Consider the following 18,938-nt stretch of genomic DNA (forward strand, 5'->3'; position numbering starts at 1 on the left):
AGAAAAAGAAACACATGGCCCCAATGCATCCAATGTAAATATGTAAGCAATAAAGAAAACTAGAGAGAAGATTCGTTACCTATGCTATTAAATAAGCGCTTCATGCTAATACTGGGACGAAGATAAAGTGTCGATAAAGTTTCCCAAATAAGATGTTCAGCCTGATTATGTTATACTTCACCCGACGTCGCTGGGCCCTGGGCCGGATTCGTATTCTGCGTTTCGGTCACACCTTCGCCCCTACATAGCGGGCAGGAATTGCGTCCAGTTGTGAGCCACTTATCAAAAGAAGTCAGCTTTGCTATGGAAACCAACATTGATTCTGTCGTTCTATACGCACCTGATCAATGCAATCCCTGTGGAAGACATGTTGGCACTTAGTTAACTGCCTGAGTTCTTCCGCTGCTTCGTAATCGCTGAGGCATATCAGACAACGGTCACCTTCAGGAATCTGAATGTTGCCCGCGCCATCCACAGCCTCGGCGACCAAGGAACCAGCGTATTCTACAAGACGGAACAGCCCGCCAGCTGTGCTAACATCTTCCTGTGTGGCAACCGGTGGCTTTGCCGGCCCTAACAGCGATGACAGCAAGATCATGTCCTCATAAGTCGGATTCTGAGTGCCAGGTTAGCCGTATCCCTAGCAAGGAGATGTTTATGCTTTATAGGACAAGGTCTTACGTCGGTAAAAAGACTCGGGGTCGCAAACGCCAGGTTATTCTCTGAAACGTTTGCCCCCACAACATAGATTAGCCAGCTTCTACCTACTGGCGGAGTTGCGTTATCGGGCTCCACGACACCGTTTCGTCTATTAGAACCAGCACCGAGGCCACGGTGGCGGGCATATTCAGAATCACTCCTGCGCCGTTGACGAGCAGTGTTCAACGGAGCGTGCCCCTCAGTCGACTCAACCGAAGGTTGTATTGACTGGTTTTCGTGAACTTGCGGCAAAGCACTCGGCGACATAGCCGATGTGGAAGATGGTCTGCGACTCGGTGTTGAAGCACCAGACGCCGACGTCGACAAACCTGGCTCAGCAGGTGTCGAAGGTGGAGGATGAGGGCCAGGTGGGCTCGCTGGCGAAGAATTAGGGAGCGAAGAAAGAGGGCTACTAGTGCCTGCATCGGAGAGTCTGTGAGGAACGTTCGAAGATCCTGGTTGATGTATTGTATCATCATTCGTAGATAGTCCGCTCGGTCCCGGTCCCCTTGATAGACGGTTGGGGAACAATCTCGACGCTCCATCAGGGCGGTTCGAGCCACCGTCTGGGTTTCGTATTCCTGGCGACAAAAACGGCATTCGGAGCAACGCATCGAGATCATGTCCTGGGTTGGGTTGATCACTGCCGGGACCGTTGCTCGCCGGAACCAACCTGACACCTACAACAACCAGGGTAACTGTACGTCCTTCAGCTTCAGTTCCCTCCGTTTGGTTGTCAACATCCATTCCGTCCGCTTGGTGATTGGCATTATCCGAACTTGTTGAGGTCCGGTTCGTAGCGTCAGAGGCCCTTGCAGGATCGGAGTTAGCAAATCGGAACACCCGCAAGAAATTAAGTGGAGGCGAAGGTCCACTTTCTCCGGCAGTATCTGGCGCACCACCACCAGGGTTTGCTTGTGTAGACGTGGCATTGTGGAGACTTTGAATGAAGTTCTCCAATGAGCCATTTAATCCATCATTACCGAGAGCCTGGATATTCGGGAGCACCGGGCTAGTTGATCCAGAGAGTTGGGCTGCAATCGCAGCGGCAGCTAGTTGCAAGACTCGCGACATGGGCATTTGTTCTTCTCGTCGCAAGACCCGGGAAGGCTGCGCCCGCAAGAAACTAGGAATTTGCCGTGCACTTGTCACTCCTTGTGCAGATTGACTAGATGCAGGAGAGTCTGGACGAGTGCTCCGTACTGCCGGTTCAACCGAATCCAATTCATGGGGCTCATGGGGCTCATCAAAATCCATGCGGTTATCCAACTCTGTCGAAGGAGGGAAGAGAGGATAAGGGTCATCAATAAGGGAAGGAGAGCGCACTGCACCCTCTGTGTTAGGGGACAATATGCCCGTTGATGGATGGCCGAACATATGAGATAGTGGGTTGGATAACGAGCGTCGAACACGATGAAGTCGAGCACTTCGACGCCAGGGTCCTCTGTTCGACTCTCGAGCACGTTCGGATGCAGGGTCGGGGTAAGCTGGAGGCGCAGACGCATCTGGAGCCAGAGTTGGATCACTCCGTGGGATGAAATAAGGCGCTCGAAGTGAACGCCGCCTATTGATGCCTCTAGAGCTCAAGGAACTGAAGGGGCTAAAGCGACTGCTATTATGAGCCACTTCGCTCCTCGGTGAAGATCTTGAAACGCCATGTCGATGAGCGTGCCCCTCTGCAGGTGTCTCTTCCTCACTGCTTAGCAATCCGCGAATAACTGAATTTGGCAAGATTCTGGAGCCTAGTCTTGACATGGTGGACTGCCTCCTCACGGTCATACGGGCGAAGGGTGCAGAGCGATAATCTTGGTAGTCCTGTTGATGACCAAGGTCAAAAGCCGATCCATTTTCTTCATGTGTGTTTCCCAAATGACTGGTTCGCCAACTGTCTGAAAAAGTAGACTGTCCCGGTAGCTCCGCGACTTCCCCTAGTTGAGCTGAAGGAGCAGTTTGGATATTTTCATAAGGTATATCCGTCCTTGAAGGGGGACCGGCTTCCCCAGTTTGCTCGGAATGTCGCCCGTCGCTCATGGCTTCATGTCTATTCTCCCGTCCACGTGCTGTTCGAAAAAGTAAGTGATCTGAAAGGCTGATGCGGCGATGGTCTCTTTGCGTAGACGAAGACTGTCCCATAGTAACAACGTGGGAGCCGGGGACGTGGATGGGGCTTCAAAAAGCGCCTACGTCCATGGAAAAGTAGGTAGCTGTGATAGGAATAGAATAAAGGTCAGTTTGATGCGAAAGCAAGTTAAATGGGAAGGAGATGGTGGAAAGCAAATAAAAGTGAAGGAAGCAGTGGTCGGCACCCATACCCGCACTTAGGAGGTGAGTATTGAAAGCAGGCGCTTGAAAAGGAAGGCAAGATTATAAACAAAGACGCACCATTAGAAAAGTCAACTAAGTGATACAAAGACCCCAGTATTCCAGCGAAAGTAACCCGGATGTTCTTAGGACCGACCGGTTTGGATATTGAGTCAAAAGGTGTGAGCGAGGGAAAGTTCGAGTTGTCTAATACACGATGTTGACAAATATTAAAAAGAAAAGAAATAAACACCAGATTGCGATAGGTGCTAAATGCAATTATCGAAAAGGTCAAACGGATTAATTGGGGCCAAGGATGCTGTAGTCGACAGCAAACGAGTCGTTGCTTGCAGGCCGGCGGATTATGATTGATGAAACCCCACGACAACAACCAAACCCGCGGTAAATGTCTCTATTTAAAGAAACACACTGCAGGAAACGACTGTGGGTGGTCCAATAGTCCAACAAAAGAGACGTGAAAAGAGAGAATCGAGGAAAGGCGATGAGCCCGAGGCGTTGAATGACAGATAATGGATCAACCAGTTGACGAGAGCGACGTGAATGATAACGGAGCCTCTCGCCTTCGGCCGGCCGCTCGGTGCTTCGCTGTGGATGATTTTCCGGTTGGCGGCAATTGCGCTTCTGCGTTTCCGGCGGCTGCACGATTTACTTGCACGTGATTATGCCGATACTGGACAGTCACGGGATTTTTTGATAGAAAAAAGTTGGATGTGTTCCCTGGCTGGGATAGCTTTTCTGTCTAATCTGGAGCTTCCTTTGCTAAAATTCTCAAATGTGGCATCGGTTGTCTACCTTTAATTACGCAAACAACAGATCCGAAAGACATTTTATGATTATTATTACGAGAAACTAAAGGAAAAGAAGCCCTGTTCTTCATGGATACAGGATCTATATCGCTGAAGGTTGAGAGACTGGCTTCTTGACCACCAAGGCATTCATGGCTTTTTCTGTGCCTTCAGCATCGGCTTTTTCCTTGCCGCTTCCGCCCTGGCAACAACCTCCTACCGTGCGCGTAGCTCAATATGAGCGTAAGAAGCGCAAGAGGCATTTCGATGATTGGGGAAATGAGACCGAAGATGCTGGTGGCGAAACAACTGATGCCGCCTCAGATTTTACCCCAGTGACATCGTCCTTGATTCTATCGCCCAATGAGGCCCATCAATATCGCATCGCAGGTCTCCCTTTTGACCAAGAGCTTCCAGGTGGGCATTTTCCACATGCAGCACCAAAAGACTCATCAAATCGTCGGGAAACCAAAGGTGATATACTGAAGGGCTTGTCGAAATTGTCGCCTCCCATCTATCCGCCACAGTCCGCTGCTCATCAGGGGAATCTTCGGTTGCAGCATTTTGCCGTGCTCTCGGCCATTCTCCACCGTTGCCTTCTCCAACGAGATTATCTACGTGCGGGAAGGGCTTGGGCTCTGATTCTCCGTGAAGAATACGGAGGTAATCCCGTTGATATACGCAATGAAGGGAGGTGGGGTATCGGCGCTGAGATCCTACTTCGGCGGGGACGACAGTTATCAGATCTTACGTCTTCATCTGAAACAGTGGATGATGAGTCTTTGAAACCGAAGAACGCTTCCGGGCTTTGTTTTACGAGGAAAGGGTTTGAGGATGCGAAGCAGTATTACGAGAGGCTCATTATTCAATACCCGTTTCGAAAAGTCGCACCGGACGCAACAAGCGCCTTACATTTCTACCCCGCCATTTTTGGACTTTGGATATACGTTGTCCAAGAGGAGAGCAATGCCGCTCGAGATGTGGTGCAACAGAGTTTTGCTGAGAACTCGTCTGATGAATTGTCAGATGATGAAGACTGGTTCAAGACTCATCACAGCTCCGTCAAAAGGAAGCAGAAAATGGCTGCAGAGATACGAGCAAAGGAACTGGAACAAGCACAGCAGATTGCAGCTCGTATGGATGAGATCATTGTGTCACCTCCATACTCGGATTCCCCCGAACTACTGGAACTTAGGGGTATGGTTTCGCTGTGGATTGCGGATCTTTTTGTCTTGAGTGTACCGCAACCAGAAGATGACCATTATAACTTTAGTGATGTCGACACTATATCCTCTGATGACTTTACAGGGTCCATCCAAGAGAGACGAGAACAGAGGCTTGCTATGGAAAAGAGACAGGCGGAGATTCTGAAATCGGTAGGGTACTTCGAGAAAGAAAAACATCGCGGTAGGGGGGTTTCTCATACCCTTGAAAACCTTCATATCGACGATGGAATCTCTTACACTTGAGTTATCAGAGAATGGAAATCTTTCAAGTTTGGTAACTTTGCCGTGCAGTCGACAGCTACATGTGTTACCGAGTTCAGTGATTCATGCGAGCGCAGATACCTACTATGTACTGCTACATAATCAACTCGCTCCAAGTATATAAATATCCATTGTGCTCCGTAGAGCATTTAGCATGGCCCAACTTCACGACATTCATTTCTTGCATATTTACCACATTATCTTCCCATAACATGTCTATCAACCGTGGTGTCTACATTGATTCCGCCCACAGCCTCTACGTCGCTGATGCAGAGCCCACATCCGGTACTTTTCCATCAGGTTCGACACTCCAACCGGGCGAGGTGACCATCGCCATCAAAAGCAGTGGGATATGCGGGTGAGAAACATCCCATAACAATCCATCTCTCAAACTTTCCGTCTGTTGACCTTCACACCTGACATATTGAGTAAACTAGTTCGGACATCCACTTCTGGAAGCATGGCGGCATCGGCCCCCGGTTGTCTTTTGATGAGGGTGCGTTACTGGAGCCGTTAAGTGTGGCGCTGACTAGCGTGACGAGAGCAGGGGTAACCATTGGCGGTCCGGTGGTTATTTGTGGCGCTGGACCTATCGGGTTGATTACGCTGCAGGTTTGTCGGACTACGGGGGCATGGCCAATTGTTATAACAGATATCAATGAGGCGAGGCTGAACTTCGCCGAAGAGTATGTTCTTGGGGTTAGGGCCTGTTTGGTACGACAGGACCAGAGCCCGGAGGACTGTGCTGAGCACGTGGATGAATTGATGGGTGAGGAGATTGAAACTGCCATCGCCATGGAATGCACCGGAATTGAGACTAGCTTGGCCACAGCAGTACATAGCGTCAAGTTTGGCGGGAAGGTGTTTGTAATTGGGGTGGGCAAAGATAAATTGGAAATTCTCTTTATGAGGATGAGTGCTCGCAAGATCGACCTGCAATTTCAGCAAAGATATGTCAATACGTGGCCGAGGGCTATTCGGGTTTTGGAAAGCGGCATGATCGACCTGAAGAAGCTGGTGACCCATGAATTTTGCTTAGAAGACGCTGTAGAAGCGTTTGTGACGGCCGCTGATCCAACACATGGCGCTATTAAGGTGCTCATTCAGTCTGGCTAAATAAATATCTTGGTTTGTTTTCCGGTCACTATATCAGACATTTCAAAGAGACAAACAAGAATGCGCTTATTTCCTAAAATGCATCAATTTGCCTCTATATATATTTCAATTCGCACGTGATTTCGTGGCTCGCTCGCGTCGGAAACCGATTCGTCTCGCGACTCAACGTCGATCTGGCAGCAACCAGATATCAGCGCCCAACCAGAACGGCGTAAAAGAACGTTCTTACAATAATGGACAGAGACTTCTAAAGCTTATGAAGAGGGATCAACGTTCACACTAAAATTCCTTTTCGTCTACGCTAATTTAAGACTTCCGAAATATCGCAAGAAATAATGGGGGTCGGAGATTATATCCATTCCAAAGAAGCCGGTCAACACCGCGCTGCCGCAAATGAGACGTCAGACCAATCGAGACAATTCTTAGCTGAGCAGGCCAAAGTCAATGTTCCTCCGACAAACCTGATGGCACCTGTTCCCTTGGGGGTGGGTACGTCTGGGCTACCGCAAGAACTAGAAGATGCTCAACAAAGGGATACATTTGACACAGATGTGGAAGGGATTGATGAATCTACTATTGCTGGAACTAGTATTGCCGATGCTGAGGAATTTCGAATTCAACCTATCCAATTACCTCAACTCCAGCCGCCCCAGCCAACTCAGATCACAAATATCCCTCAGCCTCAAGACACGGACACAAGACCTTTATACCAATTTCGCCATGGACGTCGTCCGTACCAATCTAACTGGTACGAAAATTTGGGAGATAAGGCTATGAAATCAGCAGGATTTGAGTCTGATGATGCTGACGACGACGCAAGCCAGTTGACTTCTATTGCCGGGGATGACGAAAGGGACGAGCCTAATGATTGGTACTATTCTCACAAGCATCGTGCTGCACCTGAGGAACCTTTAAGCAAACGCCTAGAGAACTTCTGGAATGCTAGCAAACGAACAACTCCCAAACCAACAACCCAATTCTATCCAGAGACAAAACACCCAGTGCTAGCCCCACCAGCTCCTGAGTCCAAGAAACAGGATCTGCCCGTGGGCGGAAGCAGAAAGATTACCCTTCCTCGCAGTATGACCACGACACCCAGGACCAGGTTCAGTCCAGCAAAGCCTTCGCTTCTCGAACAGCTGGATAAATCCCCTACACGTCGAGTTGGTTCCTCGCGAACGCGGCCTAGGCGGGGAAGCGTGATTGACCTCCGCCAGCGGAACAACGGTGACGATGCAGATCTGTTTACCGGTGACAACCGAGACAGTATTGATGGCCAGTCAATGACCGCTTTTGATTTAACGAATGTGGTGGCTCTTGACGAGGACGACACGCTACAAGACCCCTTCTTGAGACACAGCCGTTCTGGCTCCGACCCCACTACTCCTTTCAAAAAAAGGAGCCTCGAACCAGATTATCCACCGGATGTCTTATATCAGAAGTCCTTTACTGAGCTTCAGTCCGAACCGTTTGATCGATCTCCTAGCACCACCCCTGCACGACCCACACCCGCTCCAGAAGCAGATACGGCCCCGGAAGACAAGTTCCCTATGCTTGCAAACATGTCAGGCCTTGACCGTCGAAATTACTTCTCGACTCTCTCAATTGACGAATGGGAATCATGCGGAGATGAATTGATCGACCAATTCACCGATATGCTCACGAAAATGAAAGACTTACGCCAGGCACGACGCAAGACAGCCGCTATCTTTGAGGTTGAATTGAGAAGAAGAAACGAAGTGGTCGAAGAACAGGGTCGCGAGTTATCTGACAAGATGGAAGTTATGAGAACTGGGGGGGCAGAGGTTCTGCGTGGTCGTACCCTTTGACAAAAATGTTTTTGTAATGACAACTACGACTTATCTAATTCACAACACCTGTCACTATACAGTCTGTGTCATAGGATATGTTTGGATCGAACCAAAACCCGGCCGTGTCTTAGCATATCTATACGAAGGTGGCGTCTGTACTTTTCTTTTACGTCGTCTGGGATACCTGGCGATGTGTTGTTATGATTATGTGAAATGACTTGGAATTTTCTGGCGGATTTTCTATTCTACTAATTGTCCGTTTTTCTTATATTGTTTCTTAGATGTTTGTAGGAATACCCTGTTGCATGTATCATTTATGAACTCATGAGAATTTGAAATTAATCAAGTCTACGAGAAAACCGTGGAAAAGAGAGAGAATGAAAAATTGCTGATCTTAATGATTGGCGTTCGTGTTCTGCTTAAGTAGTATGTTTGCCAACCGCTTGTAATCCTCGAGCAGCGTCGAGACATCACCAATCGTGAGTTCGCTGGCATTCTGGATATCGAGAAAACGTTGGGTCGGTGGGTCGAATTTAGGAGAACCGCCGCTACTAGAAGGGTGCGATGCTTGCGCTGCTAGTGGCATCTTAATATTCTCTGGCAAAGCTGGTGGCGTCTGCCCGTCGCTAGGATGGTCGGAACCACTGCGGCCAAAATTCCTAATCATGCCTGGGATGTGGTTGAGTGGGTTAAGAGTGTTGCTGAAGCTTCTCACGGAGCCCAAGGGCGTTGAAGGTGACATAATCGAAGACTGGGAGGTGCCTGGTGAGGGCTCATCTCTTGTTGACCCTACAGCGGCTAGTGACTTTTTGGAGCTTCCTTGGGTTCTCGCGCTGTCTGCGCTTTGATCGCGTGGAATTCTGCGTCCACCAACTAATCCTATAATCGTCTCTTCTGCTTTTGAGTGTATGTGTCTCAGGGGCGGACGAGCCGTCGAAATAGAATCTTTGCTCGCATTATCTTCTTCAGTCAGAGTCTTAGTGTCCCCAGAGATTGGATAAGCAACCAGGCGACGAGCTTCTGCTAACGTTTTTGGCAATGTTGGACTGTTTCCGTCCCTCCCGGGTTGCATTTCCTTGAGTCGTCCAAAAAGAAAATTGAAACTGGTATCCAATGACGCACCAATATTCTTTAAGCCCTGATCGGCAGTGTTGCGAACGGCGTCATTAGCGGCGCCGAGCATCCTTGATGGAGGCTGAAACAAATTATTCAAGGCTCTTTGTTGGACTGAAGCTGGTGGCTGAGACTTGGGTAATATCTCTGAAGCACACTTATCGTTGGGCTTTGAAAGCTCTGGGGAAGCAGGAACAGGAGAAATTGAAGACGTTGCGGCTTCTTTTGTTGGATTATCTTGACTGGAATATTCAGCAGGCACTGAATCGGCCCTTCTCTGTCCATTCTGTATTTCGTCTGCACGCAGTTCTGAAAGGTCGACATTTTCCAAAAAGGTGATAGAAGCCTCAAGGTTAGTCAGGCAGTATGCAGTCTCGCCATCCATCTTACTCAAAGATCGGAAGCGTTGTATAAAAAGGAGGTTGCTTATGACGCTGATTCCCTCGGGAGGACAAGTGATCAATGTATAAATTAATGTCGGCAAAATTTCATCAGCAGAGGATGACGAGGGGAGTAATTTTGTCAAAGCATCCACAATCGCCTTGTGTGCATACGAGAGATGTTGAAGCTTCCCAAGAGGAAATTTCTCTTCATTCATCTTTGCCAGACGTTCGCAAGCGACATATATGTAGTCATTGGCTTCTTTTTGCTTGTCTTCGTCAATGGCGCTAATGTCAAGGTCGATCCCGAGGTCCTTCAAATTAATTCCAACCAAAAGCAGAGCTGCAGTTTTGGAACGCAGTTTTTCATCTCGGACTTCATCCAAAGTAGTTCTATGTCTCCATATCTTGTCATAAACAGCCTCACACGCTCTCCGTTCCACCGCCTCCTCCAAAGCAACACGCTTGTAAGAGAGGAACTTCCGGGCCTTTCTTTTCTCCGCAACCTCTGATGCTGTTAACATCTGACGACTGGAGGTAGACTCAGCATCCTTCGATTTGTGCTGGGCGCTCCCCCGAGGATTCTGAGGGAGAGGTGAGGGTTCGCGATTGATACGTGATGCCAGGGCAGAGATATGAGTAGCTATATGTAATTCCGCACGGCTATAGAACTCCTGGAACAAGTCCGCTACTCTTTCGATTGTGGGGGGAGACGAGTGAACCTTGGCCGAGAGGGATTCGACGAAACTAGTATTCAGCGAAAGAACAGTCAACAAATGTCACACGACATGATAGTGAAGGGAGAAGCTCCATGATACCGATCGGTTAAACTAGCCAGCTCAATTGGAAGCTCCTCTGGCTGATCCTGTATATTGCTCGAGAGCACAGACTCCTCATCACCTTGTTGCCCGTTATCTCCGGTGCCCGAGTCTGAAGAATTTCTCCTTTCAAAGATATCAGGACCAGGATCTTGGTCCTCATTATCTCCAGCCAGTGACAATGGAAGCGATTCAGGGTTCACGGTCTCCGAAATGACCATCGACTGCACCGTCCGGGCTCTCGTGCGAGCAAAAGAATTCGCGTTTGAGCTGTCCATTCTGGGAAACGATTGAGCTGTGTGTAAACGAGGCTTCTCGGGATCCTGCTGGGAAGGACTGGAAGGCATGATCTTTTTTTTGTTTTTTTTTTTTTTGGGTGATGATTTTGTGTTAGGCCGCGATGTCACAATCTTAACGTCCAGCTGATGGGCTCATGCGGATCGGGAGTACGTTCGGAGTAAGCGACCAGATAGTTCGGCGTTTTCTTTTTTAATTTTATTTTTCGTTTGGATGATGGGCCCTGTTATTCGTCAAAAGTAGCCATATTCAGTGGCACGCCTGGAGAACCAAGGCAGAATGGACAAGACCGGCTGGTCCTCGTGGGTGACGATGGTACTCTGCTCACAGAGCGGGGAGTTGCTGCTCATGGGGTAGATTTCCATTTTAGGAATAGTGTACACGTGCCACTCGGTTTCGTATAGATAAGTCCTCAACTATGTTCAGCAGGCTGCCGTTGCAAGAACCTCAGGATTATTCTCTGGGTATACTGGCTATTAAAGGGTGATATTGTTTACACTAATCTTGGCCAAGTTGGAAGAATCTTGGGTGTGTTCATATGACAGTTTCATGTGATCTGCTCGAATATCACGTGCCCAGAGCCCATATCACGTGTGGGATCTCTCCGCACTGCGTCACCGCCTTGTGATAACCGCCATATCAGCATTGGACAGGATGAAGCCAGTCATCCCCAAATTTGCTTTTATCATCGGTACATCACTATGGAAGACGGTCGCAGACGCTCAAAGAAACGCTCTTTATTTGGAAAGGGTGCTCTAGGGTTCTTATTGTCGATTCAGCTGCTACCAAGCGTTGTTTCTGCCAATGTGCCTGTATACTTCGGTTCTCCGTCGGGAGACTCCCCCATATTGCCTCCGCAGATACCTCTAGCCGGTTCTCCCTCGCCCCCAAAGGCTCATAAGTTTGTAGGTTCATTGCTTATGGTTGCCTGCTAGCCTGCTACTGACAATGAGTCTCTATCTAGTCGCTTCGTCACATATTCCATCGAGGAACGCATGAGCATCCCGATCTCCATCAAAGACTCGATATCGAACCGCACACGCGCCTTTTGAGCATTTCCGAAGATGGTCAGGAGATAAAGCCTGCAGCGCTTGATGCCCCCTTGGTTGCCTCGTCCAGCCCAGTTACCATCCAACGACTCTCGGACCGACGAGTCCCGGTCATCGAAGGGTATCTACAGGCTGCAAGATCTACCGGAGAGGTGGTTGCTCTGTCACCATCGGAATGGGTCATGGATACAGTGGACGGTCCTAATGTGAATGAAAAGAGAAGCGTCTTGACATTCGCCCAGATGACGGCCAACGACTATATCGAGGAGCCGGGTACGGGTAAATGGCATGACATCAACGGCCGTTTTAATTATTCCGAGAGTTTCGGATGGAACAGTGATGGATTAAGGGGTCATATATACACAGACAAGGAAAACAGCACAGTGGTTATTTCCTTGAAGGGGACATCCCCGGCCCTCTTTGATGGAGCCGGTACGACGACCAATGACAAAGTTAACGATAATCTCTTCTTTAGCTGTTGCTGCGGACAAGGGGGCTCCTATCTTTGGAGGCAAAGTTGTGACTGTATGAAGTCGACATACACGGGCAATTTAACATGTATTGTCGAAGCTATGAACGACGAAAACCGATATTATCGAGCTTCTATGGATCTCTACTCGAACGTGACAGAACTATACCCGAACGCCAATGTTTGGTTAACAGGCCATTCACTAGGTGGTGCAATGTCCAGCCTTTTAGGGTTAACATTCGGACTTCCTGTCGTCAGTTTTGAAGCTATTCCCGACGCTCTGCCAGCGTCCAGATTGGGTCTACCCTTTCCACCTGGCCATGATCCAAGATTTCCGCAAAAACGGCAGTATACAGCGTCTTATCATTTCGGTCACACTGCAGATCCTATTTATACAGGAACGTGCAATGGCGTTGGCGCAACATGCACATGGGGTGGTTATGCCCTGGAGACAGCCTGTCACTCCGGCCAAATGTGTACCTATGACACGGTTAAGGACAAGGGCTGGCGTGTAGCAATTGGGACACACCGCATTGAGTCTGTAATCACGGATGTTCTTGATGTCTATGACGACGTTCCTCCCTGTGTGGCTGAGGAAGAATGCTACGATTGTGAACTGTGGAAATTCTTCCGAAGCAATGGCTCCGAAATCACAACGACTTCGACAGCCACTTCAACTAGCTCGACAAGTGCGACAAGGACATCAACTTGCAAAACCCCTGGATGGTGGGGATGCCTCGATGAGAGCACAACCGACACCTCTACTACGTCTTCCATCACGGCCACGACCACGACATGCAAGACGCCGGGTTGGTTTGGCTGCAATGACCCTACTACCACAACCGAAACTACAACATCTACCACCACCTGCAAAACTCCTGGATGGTTCGGGTGCCGCGATCCTACAACTACTGCAAAACCCGCTTTTACAACAACGACCCTCCCCGCTACTGCCGCTCCTACAACTACCTCATGCGAAACCCCGGGATATATCTACGGTTGCTATGACGGTTTAACGACTACCACGAACGACCACCCTATTACGCCTGCTCCCAAGCCCTTTTTCTAGAATGAACGATGAAAGTTGTTTCTTTCTTTCTTTCTTTCTTTTTTTTTTTTTTTTTTGCTGTCTAATTGCATAGCATTTTGCATTATCATTGAGACGAACTTCCACGTCTGGCCAGTACTTTTTTGTCTTGTAACATAATCAAGCTGGCGCAAATCTAACGTGACAGGTGTTTGTTTTCTCTCTTTTTGCTTGCTTCTGGTGTAACACTTGCCTTGGTTTAATAGTGTGAATGTCCATTTCGGTCAACAATGTCATCCATACTCTGATACTCTGATACTATGATATTCCTTTTGCTTTTTTTTGGAGTCAAGCGTTGATCAACTATACAAGGATTCCGGTAACTTCAAGTTGAAATGAATATAATACATCTTGGATAAAGGTTCTTTCATTTAGTCGTAAGATTATGATTTAGTCCATATACAAAAACGGACCAAAACATGATACAAAAGTAGAGGGAATCAAGTACAGAAGATTAGACACAAACAAGATGTAGTTTTTGATACCCTACAGACGAGCAGACTTGGTATCAGCAGTCTTAGCTTCGGTAGCCTTCTCAATTCGAGCACCAAGATCCGGATTAACACGGCTGAACATCTCATACGTCTGCTTACGCACGCGCGGATGAGCGTTACACAGATGACCAGAGATGTTCTTGACAAAGTTATCCTGCTGACCGGGCTGACGGCCAAGGACCTGCCAGAGACCATTGGCTTGGACGTAATCTTCCTCAGTGACGGGGAACTGTTCCGCAACAACAGCACCAACCCACTTCTCGTGTTCCTGGGATGCCTTGACGGGCTTGTACTGTAGAGGGCGGAAGGTGGAGGGATAGTTCGGGTTGGCGCCGTAGTTACCTTGGACGTTCATGTAGCCGTCGCGGTGCCAGGGACTAAAGGACTTGAGCGGGCAGTTAACAGGGATCTGCTCGTTGTTTCCGCCCAGACGGTGGCGGTGGGTATCAGGGTATGAGAAGAGACGGGACTGGAGGACGGGGTCTGCGGATGGCTCAATGCCGGGGACCATGTGGGAAGGCGAGAAAGCGGCCTGCTCGACCTCCGCGAAATAGTTCTCGGGGTTACGGTTGAGGGTGAACTTTCCGAAGCGGCGGAGGGGCACTTCAGACTGCGGCCAGACCTTGGTGAGGTCGAAGATGTTCCAGCGGAACTTCTCAGCCTGTTCGGGGGAGAGGACTTGAACGTAGCAGGTCCAGGAAGGGTTCTCGCCGCGCTGGATGGCGTCGAAAAGGTCCTGTGTATGCCAATCGGGGTTTCCGGCGGCGAGGTTGCCGGCTTCTTCGTCAGTGAAGGTCTTGTTGCCCTGGTCTGTCTTGCAGTGGATCTGGACGTAGTTGAAGGTGCCATCGGGCTTGATCCATTTGTAGGTGTGGCCTGAGTAGCCATTCATGTGGCGGTAGGAGTAGGGAGTGCCACGGTCACTGAATAGATGCATCACCTGGTGGACGGCCTCTTGGTGCGTCGAGAGGTAGTCCCAGAACATGGTGGCATCTTTGAGGTTGGTTTGCGGGTTGCGCTTCTGAGTGTGGATGAAAATGGGGAATTTGGCGGGATCGCGCAGGAAGAAGACGGGGGTGTTGTTGAAGACCCAGTCCAAGTTGCCCTCCTCTGTGTAGAACTTCATAGCAAACCCACGGGGATCCCGGGCACTGTCTGGAGAACCCTTTTCGCCACCAACAGTCGAGAATCGTGTGAACATCTTGGTCTTCTTGCCTACTCCCTTGAGCATGTCGACGATAGTCTATCCCGCACGTCAGTGCCGAGCCCATCTATCACACATATTGTAGGGAGGAATCATACGATATCGCTAATGTCGTCGGTAACCTCGAATTCACCATAGGCGCCAGCGCCCTTGGCGTGCACGACACGTTCGGGGATTCTCTCACGGTCAAAATGGGCGAGCAAGTCAATCAAGTGGAAGTCCTGAAGAAGGAGAGGTCCGTTACGGCCAACGCGCTGGGCAGCCTGGGGGTCCATGACCGGACAGCCAGTGGACGTGGTGTAGACTGGGGTCTCATTGTATCGGTAGGTTCCTAGAGAGGACGAGGGCATGAGTTAGCATGCTCTATTATGTAGAGCGGAATAGATGAATAGACATACTGGGTTCGTCGTCTTTGCCCATAGTGACAGTTGTGCAGGAATAGTAGTGAATGAGAACAATAACACAAATGAAGTCGCAGGGAAAAAAGAGAGAGAAAGAAAGAAACCGGGCGGGGCGTCTATATATACGAGTTGGACAGGGCTCTTGTTAGCCTTGGATGCTGCAACACGGCAAGATCCATCGGATCCAGTATAGCTTGTTCTTAGTACGTACTATGGAAGCTGCCAACCAGATCCAGACGCATCGAGCTTGCTAATACTTTTTCTCCTCTTCTGCCTGGTTTCTTCCCCGCATTCTGCCCATTATTATTAATGTAAGGATACTGTTGGCTGTCTAGACTATGCAAGGATACTCAACAAGTACCTATGATGTGCCCCAATACTCTTGATACACTTGGTGTACGGTATGTGTACTTGCAGAAAAAGAAGAAAAAACTTTTCCCCGCACTGCTTAAAATGGGATTGACCGAGCAGTATCAGCCAATTATCATTCATCAAATGTCAGGCTCCACTTCACTGGTGTGACACGATCGGTTTAGTCACCAAAACCGGCCCGGACACTGGTTCCTGGTGCCCCACTCTGTTCTTTCAAAATTACGGCGAAAATTTACCGAAACGTGGCGTATCTTTAACTCGTTCCGGTATTTCCATTCCTTCATTCAGCAAGATGCGCTTAACTGCTTTGGGTATGCCCATTCTAGCCGGATCGAATTTCTATACCGGGAAGGACCATCATCTCAAGCAGAAGCACTGAATGTACGAAAGATATGGGATAATTCCTGAGGGTTGTGGAATCAAGGTGGACCTATCTTCGGACTGCAACGGAATAGGAAAGCGATTCCACTCTATCACTTGCCCTAACAGAATAACCATGGAAACAGCCATGACAGGTCCACTACTCATTCCAGTGTCTTCCGCAGGAGGTCAATCAAAGTGATGATGATCACGGTACTCTGAATACGCTGTAGGAATTCTCTATAAGCACGACTTGCACACGATTTCTATCTCATAGACAATGGAACCAGCGGAAATCTCCATTAAATTGGAATTCCAGATGTCATCCTGATTCATTCCGATTCCGACGCATCATAAATATCCCAACTTCAAACTAACAGCTATCTCTCAAGTCGATCAACGCAGAAAATCATAGCGCAAAGAAAGTTAACTCTTCGAGGAAGAATCCCTGTTCTCGCTCTTCCCAATACTTCCGAAAGCACTTCCTGTTGACTTGCTCACTCCCTTGGCCGTATTACCCAGTCCCTCGGACGCACCGCTCACAGTCTGTCCCAGGCCCTGGGTCGCTCCGCCAACCGTCTTTCCCACGCCGGACACGGTACTGCCCACGGTGCTACCCACTCCGCTCACGGTTTTGTCGAGCGCATCTCCAAGGCCTCCGAAGAATCCAGCTGTTGGTCGGGATCGGGTTAGCTGTGTAAAGAGTGATGAGGGTCTAGAAGTGTTACTCACATGGCATAGTGTCTTTATTTACGGGTATTATATGGGAGAAAAAGTTGATCTTCAGCACGGCAGTAGAACTGTGGATATTGATTTGAATATGTCTAGCTCTTGCACTGAAGTCTGGGTTGCGTTCAGGAGTTTTTCGGTGGCTCGTCGTCACTCCACTTATGATATCATCACTGGCCAATTGTGAAGTTTAGAGGCATATCAAAACTCGTCCACGAAGTATGTTTACTTATCAACTAGCAACAGAACAGAAATCAAGAAGGATTGCTCTCGTTGACATATCTTGACAACAAGTATAGGTAGTATGTGTAACCGCAGAAGATTGGCATATTTTTGTAGAGTGAACGAGTGATCGAAGCAGTGACTGGGTGTATCTGGTATGGGAGTCAAACAAAATGCTGATAAACAATGCAAATTTAGTTTTCTATAGATATGCGTTGACATTCCTGGACCAAAGGTACTCTGTAGGTCTCTGCCCACTCTCAATCATTCAACACCCACCTGTTACAGACCCCTAAGGCACTAATCTCACGTGATTATGCGGGGAGTCAAGGCAGAATCATTGGACTATAAGCTCTGGTAATAATGCAGGAAGGACAGGGATCATAGGTGGTAGTTAACAGGCGCATCACGTGATCAACTACCATATACCATGGCTTGGCATTGGTAGATGGTATACAACTACCATAATCACCACCATCAGAATGGTAGTCCATATGGTATACAAGCGGAGGATATATAAGGACACTCATTCATGCACCTAGTTAGTTCTTCGCAATCAATCTAGTTAATCAAGCATTGGTTACCTTCTAGTTTCTGACTCGTCCGCGCTTAACCAACAACCCAGCATACGTGCTCGGTTGACCTTGTTTCTCTATTCGTTACCTTTACCGATTCTACCTGTTGACTACCTTACGGAGCCTGGAGGGGGCGAGATACCTTCGACGTGATATACAGAGGACCTGGATGGTCATTGAGCATATGAGTGCTTGGAAGACACTTAGGGTAAGTGTCCTGTCTCGAAATACAACTAACTAGAACCCTAGGTACGATACGAGGGAAGCCAGGTTGTGACACCTGGCTTGACAAGGGGGTTCAAATCGGTCGAATTTGAATTTGAAACCTGATACTATATCCCCTTGCTGCATGCAACCTTTTTATCGTTGAACCGAGTCTGTGTGTCATTGTTATTCCCTGGTGCATTGAGCTCTCATATGCACAGAATTGTCCAGAACCATAGCATGGTTCGCCAGGGACTTTCGCGCCATATGGCTGGAAATAAATACCATGGATAGGGTGCAACCATTGCGAGAGAGTTCCTTTGGTACAAATGAAGTATAAATATCCTAAGAATTTATGTATTTGATTTTCTATGATAAGATTGCCACATGGGTTGGTCTCTTCTACAGAAGTCCGTCAACTTACTGTCACAACCTGGCTTCCCTTGTATCGTACCTAGGGTTCTAGTTAGTTGTATTTCGAGACAGGACACTTACCCTAAGTGCCTCCCAAGCATTCATATGCTTAATGACCATCCAGGTCCTCTGTATATCACGTCGAAGGTATCTCGCCCCCTCCAGGCTCCGTAAGGTAGTCAACAGGTAAAATCGGTAAAGGTAACGAATAGAGAAACAAGGCCAACCGAGCACGTATGCTGGGTTGTTGGTTAAGTGCGGACGAGTCAGAAACTAGAAGGTAACCAATGCTTGATTAACTAGATTGATTGCGAAGAACTAAACTAGGTGCATGAATGAGTGTCCTTATATATCTTGTCCAGTATACTCCCCCATCTACTCCTTTAGGGAGTATATCCTGAGTCGATCCAATCAGGTTGTGCCTGGGTGTATACTCTTTCAGCTACTCCTCCTAGGGTATATCAGGAGTAGGTGATCACGTGACATATCTGTTGGTTATCAACTTTGATCCCTGCTTTTCCTGCGCTTTG

General features: G+C 48.5%; 8 protein-coding genes across 8 annotated transcripts; 4 read left to right on the forward strand and 4 right to left on the reverse strand.

Annotated features, from left to right (window-relative positions):
- Positions 1-50: 50 nt before the first annotated feature.
- EURHEDRAFT_298165 (RING-H2 finger protein) lies at positions 51-3,120 on the reverse strand. Its single transcript, XM_040778260.1, has 4 exons — positions 3,012-3,120; positions 682-2,903; positions 341-616; positions 51-278 (listed from the first exon to the last, which is right to left on the reverse strand). The coding sequence occupies exons 2-4, from the start codon at positions 2,830-2,832 to the stop codon at positions 171-173; spliced, it is 2,535 nt and encodes an 844-aa protein (XP_040641229.1). The 5' UTR covers positions 2,833-2,903; positions 3,012-3,120; the 3' UTR covers positions 51-170.
- A 570-nt stretch (positions 3,121-3,690) lies between these two features.
- On the forward strand, positions 3,691-5,550 carry EURHEDRAFT_409758 (uncharacterized protein). Its single transcript, XM_040781179.1, has one exon. It carries the CDS (start codon positions 3,959-3,961, stop codon positions 5,273-5,275), a length of 1,317 nt encoding a protein of 438 aa, XP_040641230.1. The 5' UTR covers positions 3,691-3,958; the 3' UTR covers positions 5,276-5,550.
- On the forward strand, positions 5,506-6,476 carry EURHEDRAFT_384375 (NAD(P)-binding protein; the record flags this gene model as incomplete). The annotated part of the gene is made up of 2 exons (XM_040779614.1): positions 5,506-5,651; positions 5,731-6,476. The coding sequence occupies 2 exons, from the start codon at positions 5,506-5,508 to the stop codon at positions 6,407-6,409; spliced, it is 825 nt and encodes a 274-aa protein (XP_040641231.1). The 3' UTR covers positions 6,410-6,476.
- Positions 6,477-6,601: 125 nt separating this feature from the next.
- EURHEDRAFT_409760 (uncharacterized protein) lies at positions 6,602-8,529 on the forward strand. The gene has a single exon (XM_040781180.1). It carries the CDS (start codon positions 6,745-6,747, stop codon positions 8,236-8,238), a length of 1,494 nt encoding a protein of 497 aa, XP_040641232.1. The 5' UTR covers positions 6,602-6,744; the 3' UTR covers positions 8,239-8,529.
- Positions 8,448-10,905, reverse strand: EURHEDRAFT_409761 (VPS9 domain-containing protein). The gene is made up of 2 exons (XM_040781181.1): positions 10,532-10,905; positions 8,448-10,460 (listed from the first exon to the last, which is right to left on the reverse strand). The coding sequence occupies exons 1-2, from the start codon at positions 10,876-10,878 to the stop codon at positions 8,615-8,617; spliced, it is 2,193 nt and encodes a 730-aa protein (XP_040641233.1). The 5' UTR covers positions 10,879-10,905; the 3' UTR covers positions 8,448-8,614.
- Positions 10,906-11,289: 384 nt separating this feature from the next.
- Positions 11,290-13,789, forward strand: atg15 (triglyceride lipase ATG15). The gene is made up of 2 exons (XM_040781182.1): positions 11,290-11,733; positions 11,793-13,789. The coding sequence occupies exons 1-2, from the start codon at positions 11,530-11,532 to the stop codon at positions 13,413-13,415; spliced, it is 1,827 nt and encodes a 608-aa protein (XP_040641234.1). The 5' UTR covers positions 11,290-11,529; the 3' UTR covers positions 13,416-13,789.
- Positions 13,670-15,926, reverse strand: fgaCat (catalase easC). Its single transcript, XM_040781183.1, has 3 exons — positions 15,530-15,926; positions 15,230-15,462; positions 13,670-15,170 (listed from the first exon to the last, which is right to left on the reverse strand). Exons 1-3 carry the CDS (start codon positions 15,549-15,551, stop codon positions 13,920-13,922), a joined length of 1,506 nt encoding a protein of 501 aa, XP_040641235.1. The 5' UTR covers positions 15,552-15,926; the 3' UTR covers positions 13,670-13,919.
- Positions 15,927-16,419: 493 nt separating this feature from the next.
- EURHEDRAFT_409765 (uncharacterized protein) lies at positions 16,420-17,466 on the reverse strand. The gene is made up of 2 exons (XM_040781184.1): positions 16,997-17,466; positions 16,420-16,935 (listed from the first exon to the last, which is right to left on the reverse strand). The coding sequence occupies exons 1-2, from the start codon at positions 17,001-17,003 to the stop codon at positions 16,691-16,693; spliced, it is 252 nt and encodes an 83-aa protein (XP_040641236.1). The 5' UTR covers positions 17,004-17,466; the 3' UTR covers positions 16,420-16,690.
- Between the last annotated feature and the right edge of the window lie 1,472 nt (positions 17,467-18,938).

Source organism: Aspergillus ruber (assembly GCF_000600275.1).
Source record: "Aspergillus ruber CBS 135680 unplaced genomic scaffold scaffold00005, whole genome shotgun sequence".
NCBI lineage: Eukaryota > Fungi > Ascomycota > Eurotiomycetes > Eurotiales > Aspergillaceae > Aspergillus > Aspergillus ruber.